At 37.0% G+C, this 22345-nt stretch overlaps 1 protein-coding gene across 2 annotated transcripts in view; it reads right to left on the reverse strand.

Annotated features, from left to right (window-relative positions):
* Positions 1 to 21703, reverse strand: part of slc39a11 (solute carrier family 39, member 11) — a 150812-nt gene extending 129109 nt beyond the window's left edge. For both annotated transcript variants that reach the window (XM_084136058.1, XM_084136057.1), the window contains exons 1-4: positions 21606 to 21703; positions 20779 to 20891; positions 19785 to 19823; positions 5686 to 5844 (exon numbers count right to left, since the gene is read on the reverse strand). In XM_084136058.1, coding sequence (XP_083992184.1) covers positions 5686 to 5844; positions 19785 to 19823; positions 20779 to 20886 — 306 coding nt within the window. In that variant the 5' untranslated portion in view covers positions 20887 to 20891; positions 21606 to 21703. The remainder of the gene's footprint in view (positions 1 to 5685; positions 5845 to 19784; positions 19824 to 20778; positions 20892 to 21605) is intronic.
* Between the last annotated feature and the right edge of the window lie 642 nt (positions 21704 to 22345).

Here is a 22345-nt window from a genome sequence, read left to right on the forward strand (position 1 = left end):
GAGGAAAGATAAGGGCAGGTTAACACATGGGGTAATGAGATATAGCATGTGCCATCCCTTCAGTTCATACCCAGACCTAACACTTGCCATTCAAACTTCACCTTTTGACTGTAGTTGGGATAAAATCAACAAAAAACAGGAAGAAAACAATGAAGAAAGAAGAAAGGAAAGGGGGGAAAGAGAATGAGAACATTCAAAATGGAGAAAGAAGAAGATGAAGTAAAAGGAGAGGAAGAGGAAGGGAAACCATAAGAAGATGATGACAAGGAAGGAAGGAAGGAAGGAAGGAAGGAAGGAAGGAAGGAAGGAAGGAAGGAAGGAAGGAAGGAAGGAAGGAAGGAAGGAAGGAAGGAAGGAAGGATGGATGGAAGGATGGATGGATGGATGGATGGATGGATGGATGGATGGATGGATGGATGGATGGATGGATGGACGGATGGACAAGGAAAAAGAAGAAAATGGAACAAAGGAGGGAAAGTAGGGAGGAGAGGGAAAGAAAAAAAGAACACAGAAAGAGAAAGAGAAAGAGAAAGAGAAAGAGAAAGAGAAAGAGAAAGAGAAAGAGAAAGAGAAGGGACAAATGAAGGCAAGGAAATGAAAATGGAGAAAAAGAGGAAAAGGATGATGAAGGAAGGATTGACAGAGGAACAGGATGAGAAACATGAAGATAAAAATAAAGGAGGAAAGAAAGGAACAGGAAGGAAGGAAGGAAGGAAGGAAGGAACAATAATAAGATGGCGATGGATGGAAGAAGAGGAGAAAAGGGAATAATAATAAGATGGCGATGGAAGAAAGAAGAGAAAAGGGAATAATAATTGGATGGATGGATGGATGGATGGATGGAAACAGGAGGAAATCAAATCAACACTGTGTGGCATTAAAAAGGCTTGAGTGAAAGAAAGTCAATGATCTCAGCACTTGGACGAGATCACATCCAGGTTACTGGCATTCCTCACTTTACTGAATTCCCAGAATGCAACAGCCCATACAGACATAAAAGATAGCAACACACAGATGGGTTTCTACTTTCTCTTAACCTCAGTAAACAACTACTCAAGAGACCCAAGAGTTTCTGACACTGGTTTGATGTGCACATTGTTCCACCAGAGATTACAGCGAGTCCAGCTCTCAGAACAAAACCATTACACCATTTTACCCATAAAATATCTCAAGTGCAAACTGCCAACTTTGTCCATTGTAAATGGGCAACTAATCAGAGTAACAAAGTAGCAAAAGATTTGTCTATGTGTAACAAAGTCCAACCGGTTTGAGTTTTCCAGACACTCAATCCTGCGACAGCTTGGCCTTTAGACAGGTGTTCAGTCACACAACCTGGGGACGAGGAGCAGGGCAACAATAGAGAACGTGGGAAATGGCGTTGTGTGTCGAGGGAGGATAAACGGTGTGTGATACGCGTCTTTGGACCGGAGCCATGGTAATTACTTCACTGGGGGTTGCTGGGTTGGCATCATCTCACGCTCTTTCGGTCAAAGTGTTTGCCAACAGTGCCAGTAAAAGTGACTACACCAGCTGTCCAAACACGAGGAGGGGGTTCGACCGGAGACCCTGCGCATGTATTTCAAACTGATTGCAGTGTCACTATATTCAACCAGCATTGTCTATGTGCCAAGAGCACAGTTTAAAGGAACAGTTCACCCTGGAACCAAAAGGATTTTCAAGCCAAATGACGCAAAAGCTCCATAAAAGTATCATAAAAATGATCCGTATGACTTAATACTGTTCAATGTCTTTGTGTGAAGACCAAAATTTAGGTGAAAGACCTTGTACACCTAATGGTTGAAAGAAAAGGGGGTGTCGTGTATCAGGATGATAATGCACTAATACACACAGCAGAGTTGTGACAGAATGGTTTGATGAACATGGAAGTGAAGTTGATCTCCCAAGGCCTGCACTGTCACCAGATCTGAGTATTATTGAGCCATTTTGGGGTGTTTTGGAGAAGTGAGTCAGAAAACGTTTTCCTCCACCAGCATTACTGGACCTACTGGATACAGGAAGAGGAAAAAAGAGAAGATGACAAAGGAAGGAAGTCTCAAAGATGGAGTAAAGGAAATGACCAGGAAGAGGAAAAAGTGAAATGGATGGATGGATGGATGGATGGATGGATGGATGGATGGATGGATGGATGGATGGATGGATGGATGGATGGATCAGGAAGAGGAAGAGGAAAAAAGAGAAGACGACAAAGGAAGGAAATCTCAAAGATGGAATAAAGGAAATGAACAGGAAGAGGAAAAGCAAAGAGGAAGGAAGGAAGGAAGGAAGGAAGGAAGGAAGGAAGGAAGGAAGGAAGGAAGGAAGGAAGGAAGGAAGGAAATGTCAAAGATGGAATAAAGGAAATGAACAGGAAGAGGAAAAAGCAAAGAGGAAGGAAGGAAGGAAGGAAGGAAGGAAGGAAGGAAGGAAGGAAGGAAGGAAGGAAATGTCAAAGATGGAATAAAGGAAATGAACAGGAAGAGGAAAAAGCAAAGAGGAAGGAAGGAAGGAAGGAAGGAAGGAAGGAAGGAAGGAAGGAAGGAAGGAAGGAAGGAAGGAAGGAAGGAAGGAAGGAAGGAAATGTCAAAGATGGAATAAAGGAAATGAACAGGAAGAGGAAAAAGCAAAGAGGAAGGAAGGAAGGAAGGAAGGAAGGAAGGAAGGAAGGAAGGAAGGAAGGAAGGAAGGAAGGAAGGAAGGAAGGAAGGAAGGAAATGTCAAAGATGGAATAAAGGAAATGAACAGGAAGAGGAAAAAGTGAAAAGGAAGGAGAAAAGGAAACAAACAAGAAGAGGAAAAAGCAAAGAGGAAGGAAAGAAGGAAGGAAGGAAGGAAGGAAGGAAGGAAGGAAGGAAGGAAGGAAGGAAGGCCACCAGCATCATGACATTGTGACTTGGCTGCTGTTCTGGAAAGGAACGGCTCAATCCCTCTGGCCGCTGCGCAGGACTTGCATCTGTCAACTGATTCTGTATTGGCCGCAAAAGGAGACTCTACATCATACTAATAAATTATTGTGGCCTAAAATTCAAATCCATCATTGTTTACTGTACTCTCGGGTTGGATGGCCTGCGTTGTCATCCCGTAGACTCATGCACTGATACACATTTATATATAAAATTATTTTGGGTTTGCTTCCCTCTTACTTACAGCAGCATATCATTAAAAAAGGTGTAAAGAATTATGGTCTTCATTCAAAAGATTATTGTCTTTTAAACATCCCAAAAGTCCAAACAAACACAGGTAATGCCGGGGACACACTTAACAACTAGCTGAAACAGTCTAAGACTGAACTGAACACACCAACTGTGAACACCGACTGAACGAAACTGTCTCTGACTTGGTGCATGATCAGTCGAAAGTATCAAATTACATTAATAATCGGCCTAACACTCGTTAAGTGTGTGCCCGGCTTAAATGGGCATTTAGTTATAATTTATTTATAGTTATAATTTGATTGGAACAAGTTACAAGATAAATTATGCTAAAAAAAAAAGATCTGGTATTTCTAAATGAATTTAGTATTTTAAAGGACTATTTGTTTCTCACTATGAACTAGTTGCTTATTAACATGCATATAACTAGGATATTGGCTGTTTATTAGTACTTATAAAGCACATATTAATGCCTTATTCTCCATGACCATATTCTACATCCCTAATTAATAAAGTGTGTGTGTGTGTGTGTGTGTGTGTGTGCTATCACTTTAGGTTTTGAGGTTAAACGTACAGTATGGAATTTTTTCTCCACTAGGGGTCGCTAACCTATTTACAATAACAAAGGCGTAGTTTGATGACGCAACATTTGCTAAGAATTATGGATCTTGTCGTCAACATCAAGCCGACCGATCTAATAATGTTTATGGATGACTGAATACATTGATGTTTTTATCATGACTGTGATATGAAGCAGTTCGGGATTGCTAAGAGACAGCTATCACCTCCACACGCGACGCGAGTCCAGCGGATATAAAAGGAATAGCAGTTATGGACATTTCATTCTACCGAACTACACGCGAGTGCTGAATTACTACTCACAGGTCAGTTTATTAGACAAATAAAACTTGTGAGGTAACGCAGCGCTGTTTCACTTGGTCTAACATTACACTAGCACACTAAACTGCATTTGAATGTGTTGAAATGTATGTGTTAGTCTGTCTGTATGAGACTAGCAGTAAGCTAGATCAACATTAGAATAACATACAGATCATATTCTAACATTTTATCATTGTTGAAGTATAAAACATTGATTAGTTTTATGTAAATGTGCTCACCTGTTTAATAAAGTACATGTAGGAGCGGTCGAAGTCTCGGACGTGGAGCTTTCGTTTATATACTGTCTATGGGAGCTCTAGGCATCTCGAAAACACCGCGCTGATATTGATTCTCGTTTTAGTTCTCCTTTTTTATCCAAAGTCTGCTTGCCATGGTCCATAATGTTTGAACGAAACAACAACAGCGTGCAGATAGACATTGCGAACTACAGTGGTCCACGTCTGTCGTCTTGGTTACTATCAGGCGGCTCTGGTTCATAGCTCTGGTTACCATGGCAGCACGAGCGGAAACCAGGGACAACGCGGATATGACGCCATTGACTGCGACAAAACGGAAATAAAGAAACGTGCCGTGTCTTCGAATTAAATAAAAATTTCTCCTGGTTTGAAAGTTGTTGGAAACAGTCGGGATAATGTAAGTACACAACTATAAAAAATATATAACATAGATATAGTGATTTTTGCTATTTTTAAAGCAAAAAAGATACATATTGTGCCTTTAAGGCCACCTGACAAGCTTGCTACTATTAGTTTTCACACATGCTTAATGAAAAAGAAATGAGGAAATTCTAGCTAGTTCTCATCCTCATGTCTCAACAACAGCAGGGGCTAATGGGTTCACGGATATATTAATAATGGAATAATATATGCTAGTGTGATAGCTACAAGCTGTTAATCTGTGAGCCAAGAGAGTGTAGATGACATTTACACATCAATAAAGAAAGATGCTTATGTTAAACCAGCCGCATTATATTTTTACAAGTCACAAGTTCACAACTGAAGCATATGTGCGGCGCAGTCAGTATGGTGTCAAATCAACAATATCTTGTGTTTAGCTGTCAGAATCAATTTCCATATATATAATATAAAAAATATATAAAGTTTTACACTAAACAACTTCATGTAAGAATGAAATCAAACTTATCAATATACCAATTTATATATTAGTAATAAGCAATGTTCATTTGTATACATACTGAACAAAAACATTTAACTTCATGCAACCTGGTTTCTGTTTCTGTGAACAATTTCTGTGAAAAGTAATCAAAATTGTTGCTTATAACCGATTCTCAGATTTGCAGAAACTAATCACTACTTTTAATCAGACCGGAGCGCATTAAGGGTTTTCAGTTAAAACTGCGTTGTGTAAGTTAATAACTAATGATCTTTGCAACGGAAGTGAATCAATCAAAACTAACTTTATCTGGACAATAACTTTATTCTAGAGCTGCTGTAAAGCCTAAACAATCTCTGTTACTGTAATTTCATATTATCACTGTAAAGCTGCTTTGAAACAGTCTATATTGTTAAAAGCGCTGTATAAATGAAGGTGACTCGACCTAATCTAGTAATATTATTGTTTCTACCGTATATTGGAACGGATTATACCACAGAAGTGCTCTGCAAATAAAGCTCACCAGAACAGGCATCATCAGGTCTGCAATGTACACAAACAGAGCTCCCAGTGTAAACCCCACAGCGACAGGGAGGAACGCGAAGTCCCCATATTTCCCAGATTCCTCGGCCATCTCGATAGCAGGAGCCAGCAGGGACCAATAGGACGCCGCCAGCATGACCTGAGGACCGAGAGACACGGTTAAACACAACACATCTCACTCTTACACACCAAAACACAACAATTACACTTAAAAATAAAGGAGCAATGAACAATTTTTTGGCTAAATAACCCTTTTTTCCACTATAAAGAATCTTTTATGCAATGGATGTTAAAGGTTTGTCCTGGAACCATCAATACCAATTAAGAATTTTTGTTCACTGTCATGTGTAAAACACAGCTAGTTTAACCCTATATAAAGCCTACTGTATCATATTTGATATGCAAATTTCTAGGGCCTCTAACATGATCAAAACTTTGCTGATAAACCTGTCGCATACAGTCCTTCTGTCGTCTGATTGATAGTTTAGACTTTTTAGCATGTAAAAGGCCTTTGGGTGTAAATGTAAAAAAAAAGAAAAAGAAAAAGAGTGAACATAACAGTAACTTTTATATAGTTACTAATATTTCAAGATGAACACTTACTGGACTGAAGCAACTCGGTTTTCTTGATTATCAATACCTAATTTTTTAGAAAAATCATGTTCAAATGTGAGTCTCAAATATGATGATCAGGCTTTTGAGGAAGGTTTATTTGTTCATCTCTTATTCATCATTGTATTGCATTGCATTATATGTTTTAAAACTACAGAGCTTTGATCATAAACTAAGCATTTAAATATCATCTTACTAAGACATTATTGGCAGATACTGATATTTATATGCATTTTATGCAAGTATCTGCTGTACTGTTATAAAGATCTCACTGATTTACATGACAAGCATCAGAATTTATTTTTGTCCACACAAATATCAGCATCTGCAGCAAATTGTAAAATTTTGCTCTTTTATTTTTTCTCCACATTCTCACTATTTCATACGATATGAGCCATAAAAGGCTGATGCATTGAATATGATATAAAACATAAAAAATGCATGCAAACTTTTTCATCTGAAGTTACAATGAACTGATCTTTTTTTTTTTTAAAGATACATCAGGCTTTACAGGGTTAAATTGGATTTTCCATACTTTTTGTTCACAAATGTGTCTTAATATTGTCAGAATCACGCTAATGATAAGCTAAAACAAGCCTCTGTTGGTAATGGAGAAGGGCAGCGCAGTGATCAGAGAGAAGAAGATGCAGCATTATCAAGCTTCTGTTTGACAGGGAAGTGCAAACTCTTCTTCAAAGAGACCGACTGGATATTAGATGAGAGGAAAAGGCATGGGGGGGGGGGGGGGTGGTGAAGCATTATCATCTGCAACAGAATCCTGAAGAAATTAATGTGTGAGAGTGTAAGATCTATTTTTCATTCCTTTTGAACTTTTTGCCATTCAATTTCAATTTGGATTTCTTTTGATGAATCACTTCAGATGATCATTTCTGATTTGTAAATGTGACAGAACTGGAATATAGCACACAGCTTATTACAATAGTATTTGAAAGAGTATGCAACAACAAACAGTTCTGAAGTTTTGTTTACTACTCGAATACAGTTTAGTTGGGGCAATATAATTGATCTCCTGCATTATGAGAACTGAACTGTTTTCTCCAGAGCGGCTGTATAGATAAATGAACTAAATTAATAACTTGTTTACAACAGAAATGAACCATCTTACTTGGTATTTTTTTGGATATTTTCTTCTAGATCTGCTGTACAGCAGAAATACATCTTTGTTGCATTATTTTCCTGTTATCTCTGTAAAGCTGCTTTAAAACAATCTGTTTTGTAAAAATCTCTTTATAAATAAAGGTGACTTGAAATAAAAAAAAAGATCATATTTATGCTCACACCATGCATAAGTTATACTGAGACACAAAGATATAGTTGAATTATGATGTTTTTTATGCTTTTATTTTGTGCTCTGAGAATAAAATCAGCTTAAAACACATTCGATACAGAATGCAAATATTCCAAACTCCAGTTTGCATAAGACGACTTTTATATTATTCATGACTGAAAAGTGTGGTACAAAACCCTCAAGCAGAAAAGAGCACATTTTTTCTATGCTGTCCAACACTTTTGGCTAAATCATGATCAAAGACTTGTTCATTCGTCCTGTCGGCACCCTTGTGATGATATCAGGACCTAAAGGAAGACACCAGCACTGTGTCTTACTCAGAGAGGTGATATTTTATTTCACACACACATACACACACACACTCACACACACACAAGTAGGGATGGGACGGTATGAAAATTTAATATCACGATTATAGTGACCAAAATTATCACGGTTATCAATATTATCACGGTTTTGTTAAAACGAGTTGAAAGTGTTCATAAAGAGTTGAGGATCACACTGAAGACATTTCAACAAGTTTTATATTTGAAAATCAACAAACAACAAATAAAACAAGCAGCTCTATGCACTTTTTAAAGCAAGATTCTATTCTGTGGCATTTCCTTCCTTATAATGACGGTCGTCAATAGCAACACAACACTGCGCACATCCATTGTAACGGCCACATAGTGTCAAGTAGTGTTCATGACATGAATGTTGATGTGCCTTTAAGATAACTTCTTATATGGCGTACGTTATTGTATGCATGCTGTTTTTATGTGAGAGCGCACGCACAGTGAGAGTGAGATTGCTCGCGCATAGAGGAAGATGACCGCTCTGACCGTTGTTTTATTATAATGTGTTTACTTCATCTTTGATTTGTAGCGTGTTTTCTTTTCCCTTTTATCATTCGCTCTTCGACATGTATGTGAAGAGTGTGTTTAACTGAGAGAAAACATCTATAAAAGTCTCATGGAACTAACTTACCAGTTCATTTGCACTGTCTTGTATTCTTCATCTGGGCAGACCACCATGTATCGCAACGGACGCGCTCTCTCGTTTCATTCAAATACAACTTGCCGTCTTGCGTCTCCGATTGAAAATTAAATCAGAGTTGATTTATTGTTTACAGAGTTTGATAATATTGTTGTGATCATCTTTTCTGAACGATTGTTTTGTACGTTTTTGTCTCCCGAGCGCTGTCACTGCCTTCCGCAATTCCTTCTTGAATAAAAAAACAACAACATTGCGCGCTGCGCCTGCGTCAGACTGTTGCTGGCTGAACAGGATCAAAAATCGCGATAATCAAACACGGTTTTAATGATAATTAAATTTTAAACGATATTACTAACCGTCCGTACATTTTATCGTGGTTTATAGTGAAACCGGTAATCGTCCCATCCCTACACACAAGAATAGCAGACAGTGACTCACTCACTCAAACTCACAGACAGAATCTCAAGGAAACATTGTAACAATGTAAAGCAAAGCAAACACGCCTACTTTTTCCTACACTGTGCTCTGATTGGTCGGCTGGATCAGTGTTTTCTGATTGGTCAAGTGCTTCGAGTGTGTTTGGGAAATGTCCCGCCCCTTACCATAACCACCAGTTTAACACACCACTAACTAACTCAACCAGGCCCTGCCCCTTTAATCTGCGTATGAATTATTTAAATGAGGAATATTGTGACTTGTTCATTCCCGGGAGAAACTCAAGACTACAATGGAGGTGTTTCAGGGAGTTCAGAAACACTGATATAGAGAAGAACTTTGTGCTTTGAAACTTTGCAGAGATTTTTTCACTCTCAAACAGCAACATTACACACTAAAGAAATATAAACCTTGAAAAAAAGCATATTAGGTCCACTTTAAAACATGATGAATAATTAAGAAAGCTTTCCGCCAGATTAAAAAAAATAAGGTATGTGGTGGTTAGTTGCACTTCTTTGCTTTTCAAACATTATAAACGTTTTCAGGCCTGCAAAAACAGACTGTGAGAAAGACGAGAGGATTTGAGAAGTGTGGCATTACAAATACATTTGCATTTAAAAAGATTCCTGAAGAGTTAAAAAAGTAATTACGAAAAGTGAGTGACAACAACTTCTTGTTCATAACAAACGCATCTGGGAAGCTCTGTACTACAATTAACATTTTTTTAAAACAAACAATAAAACAATAGAAATTTGGATTATCATTAATGGTTCATCATTAAGCTATCATCACAGATCTGAAAAACAAAACATTAATAACTGCAGAAACCCTTCAGCACAACAGGATTAATATGACTTTAAAATAATCTGATTAGTGTTCAAATGTTTAATATTACACACTCACGTAATGTACCAAACCATCAATGTCTTACTGCATATTGTATTTGTGCAGGTTTGCTGTACTTGTTTGTACAATTTGGGCAAAATGTGTGCGATTATATATAAATATGACTATAAAATAACAGTCAACTCAAGTCAAGTAACGTATATTTCTATAGCACTACAGATTATACAAAATAAGCTTCTCAGTAATAAACAGGAAATGTTTTATTGTTATAAAATTCTTCAGTTATGAAACTAATTTAATTCAGCTATGAGCAGTGTCATTATTCAAATAACTAAACTATTAAGACTAATATTAATAATAAGCCCTATTCTGACGAGATTAACTTTACAAGGGTCGATGGAGTAATGTAATTTTACCACAGGACGTCTGTAATATTAATGGCCAATTCGCACGGGATAAGATATCTCAGTAAAACTAGCAGAAGTGGGAGAGTAACTCGATTTACACATCGCAGTCACTCCTGTCGTCATGTGTGTATTACGCTGCATCCTGATATCACGTGCGCAAACACATATAACCTATAGACCTTATGTAGCCCCGCCCCTTTTCAGCGCTGCTTGTTGTCTTTTGTCTTCCGGTTTGTATTTCCACAGCGATCTTAAGAATTTATGAATGAACTGCCCATTTTAAAATCTTCCCGGTCTCACATATGTTAAGACATTACAATGCTCGTGATAACTTTCGGTAACTCTACAATAAGTAAATCCATTTCACCAGCTAATTACTTTTCCACAGCGATGCCATAGAAATATACAGAGCTACCGCTAAAACGGAAGTTCAAAGACAATATTCTAAAGATGGCGGCGCGCATGTTTCTTTGGCACATAAGGTCTATATATATATTTATTACATGCCTTGGTTGAATTCTAATGTAGAATGCGGTGTGTTATTTCTTGATAATAGACCGCTGCGAAGTATAACACACCGTTGCCATGAAAAACAGAGCGTTGCTATGGACGCAGGATTCTAACCGTAGAGACGGAAGCAGAACTATTTTCTTTAGCGGAAGCAATACAATCGTTTTTAAATCAATAAACTCCTTTTTAAATAAATATTTTGTGTCAAATTATTGATTTATTTGGTGGTATAGCCATGTAATAAGCGGGATAATGTAGAGCGAGGTGGTTGTTATAGTGAATACAACCCCTTCAGGCTGATCAGGACTCCGACGCGAAGCGGAGATATAAAACAGTTATGTCTGGTCGAACAATGTATTAATTAACTTCAGATTGGATTGTGTTGGTGATAGGCACTTACCTAACGCTAAAAGATGTTTCGTGCCTCTAACAAGTGCTTTCGATCTTCTTTCTGATCTGAATGGTGTGTGTAAAACACTTAAGTTTTACCACAGACTCGTCCCAGCGACTAGAACGCAACTGAATGCCCTTTCCAGCGTCTCCATACTTGAAAAACCGCGGAAAACTACTTATAAACACGAAATGACGAAATATTTATGTACATATTTACAGCGGGTCTATTCGCACGGGATTAGTATTACCTGAGGTCATTTTTCCAGACCTTTTTACTGAAGGTAAAAGTCGCTGTAATCTTTCCTGACATTGTCCGTAATGATCACTGAGATGCACATTCGGACGGGACTAAAAATCACAGAGAAGCTCTGGTAATTATTACTTTACCCCACCTCTCCATGTTAAACTAGTCCCGTCCGAATAGGGCTATAGTCTATTTTGTTAGGACAAGAAAAAGAAAAAAGAAAAGATCAAAACAGGTAAAGCATTCAAACAAGCTAATGGAAAGCTATCCGTCTCTGGAAATTACACCTATTTCCTTAGCACCCAAAGCAGCACTTTACGATTATTGTTGTTATTATTATTATTATTATTATGTCTTGTGGAAAACCTCAATTTCCTGCTCCATTTGACATCCGTTTTGTTCCCTTTGAGGTTAAAGCTGTTATTAACATCAGGGGTGAAACATGCAGGTTAATCGAGGACTTCTTCTATAATGAACCCAACTGAGCTGCGCATTTCAGGTCAATTAAACTCTGAGGTTCTGACACCTCTAAAAGGTGTGCTATTTATTTTCTTTTTGGAAGGGGGTAATCATTTCATTTTCTTGTGCACCTCTTTCCCAAAGAGGAAATGCTTTGAATAAGAACAAGAGGGCATAATAATGTTGAGTGTCTAGACATGTTCCCGCACAAAGACGAACATACCTGCTCAGTTAATGGCTCATTACAGGCGCTGTGATTGCACAGGGGCTCAGAGGCCTATTGATTGACTGATGAAACACAACTACAAGACAAACAGGCAATCTCAGGAACCGAGCAATGATGCACGGCTGTCCTTCAGAGATAAAGGTGAACCTTGTGCTTTCAGTTAAAGGGCTCGTGATCTTTTGACTTATTAGAGGTCATCGTACTTTAAAAATATCCTGCAAGTTTCGTTAGTCCAAAAATAGCTTTTATTGAAACCAAGCTGCAAAAACAGCTCGTTTCGGATTTTTCCTCAGTATGATGTCATAGTGTGACCAAGGACCGCCTACTTCTACATCATAGCCTCTGTGGCCCCACCCACCGATTTGCAAATAATGTCTAGAAGTAAACACGAGAAATAGGATTACTTCAGAAAAAAAACAATAGAGACTCTGAAGAATACAAGATGTTTTGAAATGCCAAGTTGTGGAAAAAACATTCTTTGCATTCCCTTCCTTGTGATCCTAACATTATGAAAGAGTGGATTAAGAAACTGTATATTTAGTTGCCAAAGCAACTTTTTTTAATTTTCATTTACTTTAAGATGAAGCACTAAAATTATTACTTGGAAATAAATAAAAACTAAAACTGAAATAAAAAACTGTTTTTTTGGTTTGTTTGTTTTTAACATAAACTATGAAATTAAAATAAAATGGAAACTGAAAATATAAAATAAATGCCAATTAGAAATATTAATAAACATTAATAAAAACTATAATGGCATTAAATAACACTGAATCATTATTCAAATAAATAAATAAATAAAGGTAAAAAAAGGTCCACAAATGCAGTGAACCACAACTTATCCTTATCTGTAAAACAAAGTTGTTTAAGACTCATTTTCTTTGTTCACATCTGTGTATTTGTCTATTTGTATTAAACTCACAGCCACTACTAAAAGCACTTTTAGTTGATTGTTGTGCAGTCCAATTACGAAGCTACAGCTAAAGCCTAATTATCTTTCTGCAGCTGAAGGAGAATTTAATCCTCTTGAAAAACCCATTTCTATGTTGTAAAATGAAGGAAAACTCATTAATTAGCCTGCCCTCAGGTGGAGATTCTTTCTTTCCTCATCTTAATGCACCGTCAATAAAATGCGCTGTTTGCTGCAGCCACACATGCACACACACTAACATCATGCACACACACACACAGTTGAGCCGCTTGCCCAGTGTGTGTGTGTGTGTGTGTCTCTGTTATTTTCAGATATTTTTGAATCTTGGACCTCGGTGTTGCCAGCAGAAATATTTCAGCACTGCACTAGCGTCCACATATCCATATTGAGGGACATTGTAACTTTGAGCAACATTACACATTACCATAAGAACCCAGTGACACCATCTAATATATATTTACATATTTTTTAATATCTAACTTTAATCTAAATTAAAATGCAAACTATTACATTAGATTAGATTCAGCTTCACAGTCATTTTGCAGAGTACAATACAAAGCCAATACAGAACATAACACAAAGTTACATTTACAGCAGAGACAATCAACTAGAGCGACCTGTTTTTTCTTCAAAAGACAATTATAATTCAAATTACATCTGCCAGTTTTGCACTGTACGCACTATATAAGCATGTAATCCAATAATCCTTTACAATTTGTGTGACATCAACCATTTAAAAATCACCAGAGAAAACTTAATTGGAAGGTATGCAGGTTAAGCTGAAAAAAAAAAAAATATATATATATATATATAGCTGCAAGCAACAATTAACGGGGTACAAGCGCTTTAAGGCCTTTAAGCCACTGCGTAAAAAGCTATTGTTTAATTTAGCAAACCTGTAACCACCTAAATCATAGATGGAAATTGAGCCATTTACAGCCAAAACAGGCAATTTACAAAGGAAATGTATGTTTTAAAGCTTTTCTTGTCAGTTATCAAGGTTGAGCCAAAAGCATTTTTTTTAAACAAAGATTTTAAAATAATCTCTAATATTTAACGAATGATTTGATTGACAGTGGCGGTCCAAGAGGCAAAGTTGCTCAAAATGAGGAGTTCTATCAAATGGTATGAATAGCCGCGTTTCCACTGTCGGGCCAGTGCGAGCCAGGGCTTTAAACGGGCCGTGCCGGGCTAATAGCCTCGGGCTAATAGCACCAGGCCTGCGTTTCCACTGTCGGGCCAGAAGCTCCACGGCGCTTCACTAAAACACGCCCACAACACGCCTCTCTGGAACAACGTCACACTAACCCATCATTTCACCAACAAATGGAAGTTTTATCAGAAAACTAATCAGAAATCACTGGAAACAGCGTTGAAAACAAACATGATAAAAGTGGCCGTTTGCTGGCATTTTTTTGTTTTGTTTACTTGAATATTTAAAACCCAAGCATCGATGTTTTACCACAGGTTTACAATAAAAAGTGATACATTGATCATAATGAATTAATTTATGTCAAAATTGCACATTAGTCACTCAGGAATAAATTACCGTTAGGTCTATTTCACAAAAGAAAGAGGACACACTTCTTCAGTCGCGTCTGTTTCTTTATCTGGTAGTTACGGGACATATTTACATCACATTTAGAAAGAATGATCATTTCTACAAATATATGCCATACGACCTGGAGCTTTAGCACTCTCTCGACTCCCATACAGATATTTTCAGTCAGAGAAACAGAGGAAGCTCCCGAAAAAAAAGTTGCTTTATTTTATGATAGTCCGGTATAAAGAGACGAGACGTAGGCTACTGACAGATAAAATAAAAACATGACTGTGATAGCCTTTATGATTGGTCTGATTTCTTCAAGCGTTCACTATGTTTTTTTTACTATGCGTATCTTCAAGCGTTTACTATGTTTACTATGGTAACGGTTAGCGCGCATAGTCTTTTGCATCACAAACAGAAGGCATTCAAACATGAACGCGAGTTAAATTATTTTAAAAGTCTTTAATGGTGACAGAATCATCCGGCGCTGGCGTCTCCCGACTCAGGTAAACTCCGCCTCTGTTGGTAACCACTCCTCTAGCCCGAGCTGGCCCGCTTTGGCCCAAGGTATTCGACGGGCCAGAAATCCTGGCCGTTGGCCCCGAGTAAGCCCCGATCAAGCCCCGGAAGTGACAGTGGAAACGCGACTGGCACGCACTAGCACGGCCCGGCCCTGGACCGACAGTGGAAACGCGGCTAATGTCTTGGGCATGTGCAAAAAATCGCGTGATATACAATCCTTTATACCGAAGGCGTACCCCTCTAGAGCCGTGAGTCAGTTTGTTTCGTTCCGTTCCGATCTATGACAGCCGTTTGAATTTCATTGGCCGACGGCAGCCATGTTTTTCGAGACACACAAATGTCCTTGTAGACAATCAATGCACTTTGGACAAAGACACTGCATGCCAATTTTCAAGTCAATCGGACTAACTGTTTCATAGCTATAGCCGTTTTCGTGTTTTGTTTTTGCCAGTCGCAACACGCAAACACAGACCAAGCCGAGTTTATCTCATTCCGTTCAAGAGGGATAGCCGTTTTAGGAAATGTGGCCACACCCACTTTGAACATTTTGGTGTCCCATCGCAGACGTAAATCAAAATTTCAACCTTTTTAAATAATTATTAACAATCAGACTCCAGAATATTTAGAAACTGCTTTGGTTCCAATCGGGCGAAAACCCTCGGACCAGTTCGCAATAGTAGTTTTTTTTCGCAAAATCCAAAATACCTGAAAATTACGCCACAAGTGTGACGATCAAATCTGTGACATGCATTTTGTTTGCCTTGAACCAAGGATTCCATCAATATAAGACATTGAGCCTGTGACGATCGGTTTAGGAGTTATGACTCATTACATACTTTTTGATCACTGTAGCGCCACCATCAGGCCAATTGGGGCGAGGATGTGTACTATCATTGCTCAAAGTTTCAACTCTATACGACTTACGGTTTTGGTCTGCCCGATCACTTTTAGGGGGTCATGATAAAATCATTGATTTGTTTCAGCACTACGTGCCTGTTATAGACATTTAGTAATTACAGCAGTTAAACTGAATGAATAATTAAAATGTATGAATTGAAATGAGCACTGAAATCAGATTTAAGATCCAAATTGGCCATTAACGTTTTTATTACCAATTTAACCGTAATTGAATTCTTTCTTCTCCTCTCAGTCTGAGCTCTAACACACACACACACACACACACACACACACACAGTATTTATCCAACGTTTCAAGCCATCCCATCCCGGACTCTTCTCTGAACTCATCGGCCCAGTATTGATTTGTAATCGGGCTCAGTGACGGGGATGGAGAGCATTAGACCGCATTTAAATTCTACATCCTGTATAATTAAATCTGTCCACCTTCCCTCAGAAGTGCTCGATACGCTGATGATGATTAGACGTGGGAGGCGCATTTTTAAGTTACGACTAAAATTTGTGTTTTTCAAAGTGAACATCTAATACAGACCTACACAACATTGAATCTGTCTGGGGGGAAAAAAAACAGGAAGTCTGCTATATAAAACACACACACACACACACACCTTCACTGCACTCAATAATTATCAGTGCATTGCTTTCAAGCATCTCCAGCTTTTTACTTTTAATTTAACCTTTAAATGTAAATTGTCATTTAAAAAAAAATCTTTCACACTTTCTAATAGACCAGAGGCCTTATGAACGTACGCAGATTTCAGAAATGTTCTTTACAAAACACCCATTTGCACAAAAAGTATGGTACTTATACATTCAGAAATCATTCTAAAATGCTGATTTGCTGCTTATGAAACATTTCTGATTATTATCAATGTTGAAAACAGTTGTGCTGCTTCATATTTTTGTGGATTCTTTGAATAGAAAGTTTAAAAGAACAGCATTTATTTGAAATAGAAATCTTTTGTAACATTATAAATGTCTTTACAGTCACTTTTGATCAATTTAATGCATAAAAATATAAATTTCTTTCAAAAAAAATATTTTTTTGAATCCATATGATATAATAAACATACGAGTAGCATACTTCTTGTGCGTATGAATGTAATGTATATCATTCATATATGAACATTTCATATTTTTTTCCCATACATACACATACATATATATATATATGGAAATGTATATATGGAAATATGGAATCTATCTATCTATCTATCTATCTATCTATCTATATATATATATATATATATATATATATATATATATACACACTGTCCTATCTCAGTAATGTCAAAAAATAAATCTCGATGAAGTTAGTTTGCAACATTGGTCATATATTGCAGTTTATTACTGCGAAGCTGCTTTGAAACAAAGTATTGTATAAGGCGTTATAGAAATAAAAGTAACTTGACCTAAACCAGCACAATAACACAGTCAGGAAAATAGTGTCTAATTATCATTATTAACACAATCATAGAAGATATTAAGATATCACTTTTGTCATGATGAGGTAATAATGAGGATGCGAAAAGACACATTATTTCTAAACATCACAGGGGGGAAAGTGGACATAAAACAGGGCCGGGGAAATGGCGGAATGAAACTAAATAGTTTTTGGTGCAAGAAACCTCAATTACACTATAAGTGGACCTCATGATGAAAAAGTCGACTCTTTTGTCAATGTTGTGGCATAGCATTAGGTTCAGGTTCAAGTCTGGACTGTTTTTCATCACGATCCCTAATTACTTTTACGTCACTCTTCACTTTCTGTCTAACAAAAAGGCGAAAGCACTGACACACACACACACACACCGACTGCTACTTCCAGAAATTACAGCCATTAATCTTCAGTGGAAAACAAAGACTAGACCGAACAAATGCTTCCTCTAAACACATTAATTTCTGGTGACGACTATTGTTGAAAACATCTCCCACCCCCTATGGTTATAATTGACCACACAAATCAGACTAACAGCCCCTGAGTGTGTCTTAAAGTCCCTAACAGCCTGTCCAGATGCCCTCACCCTCCCAGATCTCCACTGTAGGAAGAGAGAGAATGACCTCAGGAGGATTTGATAATGGCATTGTCATGATGCCAGATGCTGTGGTGTATCTAACAGGAACACAGTTGCTTAAGGCAAAGCAAGACCACAAAACTAAAGGACGATAGGGACATCAGCAGACTCCAGAAGAGGATGATGATGATGATAATGAAGATGATAATGGTGTCTGTCGTGCTCACTAGCATTAGCCCTCAGCTAATCTTCCAGTCGATTCTGTAAACCAAACTAAAGAGTTTCGGATGTACGGATGGGTGGGTGGATGGATGGATGGATGGATGGATGGATGGATGGATGGATGGATGGATGGATGGATGGATGGATGGATGGATGGATGGATGGATGGATGGATGGATGCGATAGATAGAATGATGGATGGGTGGATGCGATAGATAGAAGGATGGATGGATGGATGGATGGATGGATGGATGGATGGATGGATGGATGGATGGATGGATGGATGGATGGATGGATGGATGGATGGATGGATGCGATAGATAGAACAATAGATAGATGGAATGATGGATAGGTAGAAAGATGGATGGATGGATGGATGGATGGATGGATGGATGGATGGATGGATGGATGGATGGATGGATGCGATAGATAGAACAATAGATAGAATGATGGATGGATGGGTGGATGAGTGGGTGGATGCGATAGCTAGAACAATAGATAGATAGAATGATGGATGGATGGATGGATGGATGGATGGATGGATGGATGCGATAGATAGAACAATAGATAGATAGAATGATGGATAGGTAGAAAGATGGATGGATGGATGGATGGATGGATGGATGGATGGATGGATGGATTTATGAAATAAAATCTCTTACGCTCATCCAAGGCTCCATTTATTTGACAGTATTTTGCTGCTTAATATTTTTGTGGAAACCGTGAAACATTTTTTTTTTTTCAGGATTATTTGATGAACAGAAAGTTCTATGAACAACAGATAAACAAAATAGAAATCTTTCTATATTATAAAGGTCTTTACTGTCACTTTTGATCAATTTAATTATCCAAGTAATAATTTCCTACAATAATTTATTTTCCAGTATTGTAGATCAATATGCGATTTAAAAGACAAACAGTCATCAAGTACAATCATATTTACAGGTCTCAATCTTTAAGTGGAAAATACTGCGCAAGACTGCATTTAAACTAAAGATTGAGCATCATTATAGTTCTCATTATATGACTCAAATGTCTTAAATATCCATGCAAAAAATAAACATTTATTCACTTTATTAGTTTACTGGATTTTAAATTGCAATCTACAAACCATGCATATTTAATGTCAAGGAAATTATATTTTTCATTTTCAATGCAAGATAAATTTCCACGGCCTTTCAGGCGAGCACAAAAAGATGAATTGTGAAATAAGAGTTCTGCAAACCTGATGTTGCATTAGATATTCAGGATAATCAAAACGAGACAGTGTAATTAACTCTGGGTCACAGATAAATAACATCTATTCTTCTCTTTTTTTGTTGTTGTTGAAGAAAACATGCCCCTGTCTGCCCTTACCAACGAATATCAATTATCTGTTTTATTGTGAAAAGAAAAAAGAGATGTGTGATGGTGACACCAAAAGAATTTATGGCAAAAAGGTGAAGAAATGATGGAGACATAAAGCAAAGAATGAGAGTTAAAAAAATAAGGTTTGCGGGTCTCTTACCCCTGCCGCAAATCCCAGACTGCCGTCCAAGATCCGCTTCTGAGAGGAGGAAAGAAAAAAGATACATTGTAAAAAAAAAAAAAGAAGAAATAAAAAAAAAATTAAATAATATTAATTTAAATAATACAATTATTTTTTAAATAATAAAAAAAATATATATATATATATATATATATATATATATATACAGTAAAGAAACAGTAGCAAAATTTAATTATATGCTCTAGTGAAAAATAAATACACCAAAATGTGTTTGAAATAAATTTATTTCATGCTAAAAGCATTCTACAAATAAATGTACAGATTTATGCACTTAATAAAAATACCCTGCAACTGCACTTTTTATCTACTAAATTGATATATACTTAAAATCTGCTAAATTGGAACAAATAATTTTGTACTTAATGCACTTTAGTTTTCAAAGATTTATTTGACTGTGCTAAAGTGGAGCTATTGCAAGAAAGTATACCTTTTTTTAGGGTACACTTTAAATATCTTGCATGTAAAGACTGATATTATACAGAGATACTAATAGTGATTATTATTATTAATTAAAACACATTTTAGGATTAATATTAAGAAATGTGCATTGTGCAACAAAGAGTACTCCAAATAAAGTTTCATTATATCAGTAAGTCTCAAATGATATGCCAGTAAAAATGATAATGGGTTTATACTATACGTAGTATGAAAAAACATATATATTTTAAATACATGTTATTTTTTCACTAAGGTGGATAAAAAGTGATTAGTACATTATTTGAAATATCTTCTTCTGTGTTCCACGAAAGAAAGAAAGCCATTCCCCAGACAGAAACATAGTGTCGGCCCAGATCCGGGCCACATCTGGTACATGCGGATTCAACGCGTATCAGATCTGGGCTGACACTATGTTGCTGTCTGGGTCAGAATCAGACTGAGAACGACATAAGAACATAATGACAGAAATGTCATTTTTGAAATGAAAGCTTGTTTCTTTAGAGACCCAGCTCACCTGTCTGCCGGAGAACACGAAGACCAGAGCGGCTCCAGCTGCCGTGAGGCCCCAGGTGAACAGGGTCCCCAGCAGGGCCTGAACCACAGGACTGAAGCCTGGAAGCATGACGCCTGTGCAAACGAAAAACAGACAGGAGACGCAGATGCAGTTTATTCGTCACAGAGTTGGGTGTGAACCAAATCCTGTTTATCCAGGATTCCTGTAAGCACTGGAGATTAAAACAAGCCCTAACTTTAACTATATGCATGTAGAATTAACATTCACTTAGTGACATATAATTACAATAAATATGGTAACACTTTATTTTAGTGTCCTTATTATGCATGTTACATGTAGTACTAACTATAATTTATGCATAATTACATGCAACTAACCCTAAACCAAACCTAACCCTATACTAAGTACATTACAAATATTACTTTGCACTTAAATGTATAATTACACTGTAACACGGACATCTTAAAATAAAGTGTAAGCAATACAATATATCTAGACTAGTGTCAGATGTGTACATTTCTGAGTGAGTACAGCACCTGTCATTACGCTCAAATCAACACCAAAGCATCGGAACAAACTGATATTTTATTTGATAACTGTTAAAACAACTATTAAACAATCTAGTGATATGATAAAGTGAATGCAGTGCCGAATAAAGTTTATCTGCTACAGACTATCGTGAACTTCTGCTGCATTTAAACATTCAAACATTTAAACAATTCAAAGACAGAAAGTAAATGCAGCTATAGCCGATTTTTGGTTCGTTTTCATTCATTCTTTGACATTTTTACCTCAGCATAGAGTATTTGTTATTGAATAGTACTTACTGTTTACAGGCACCAACTGAGCCTCTTCACTTCCTGCTTCCCTGTACACGTGTCTGTGTTACGGCGTAAGCCCCGCCCCCCTCGAGCTCCTATTGGGTAATTCACACGCTACGGAGTTTTTAAGTGGCCACGTCAGCTGCGTTCCAACCTGAGTCCAACAGGTTATGATAGTTATGAGACAGATGTTCATTTATTTTGACACTGCCCTTATGTCTTTTTTTTTTTTTTTTTTTGCAAAATGTACTTGACTAATTGTTGGAAATGTTGATGAAAATTTGTGGAAATATGGAAATGCAAGTTTTTTGCTTTTAAAAATGAAGTGAAGCATTATATTGAGTCAATATTGCCCTCGAAGAAACAAAAAGCTATTAGAATTTTACAAGCATGTACAATCTTTAAAGTATTCCTATAATACTGTTTATACCTCCCCCTAGCATTTGAATTGTATTGTATTGTACTCTATCTCTATTGTTTCTATCTTTATCTCTATCTCTAACCTAAGTTTGCATGGGTTAATCATTTGTACAGGTGTAAACTCGTGGATAAAATTCTTCAGTTGCTGTACCTTTGCCTCCATGCAAGATTGTTCTGGAAGAATTTGGAAAATTATATTTGGGAGAAAATGGTGTGTTAGCCTTTTGGTAAAAAATGAATAAAAAAAGCACTGAAAACATAATCTCATAAAGAACTTTTTATATATATATATGCTTTATTTGAACATTCAGTTTACAGTGTGAAAC

This window comes from Abramis brama, assembly GCF_963993115.1.
Source record: "Abramis brama genome assembly, chromosome: 14".
NCBI lineage: Eukaryota > Metazoa > Chordata > Actinopteri > Cypriniformes > Leuciscidae > Abramis > Abramis brama.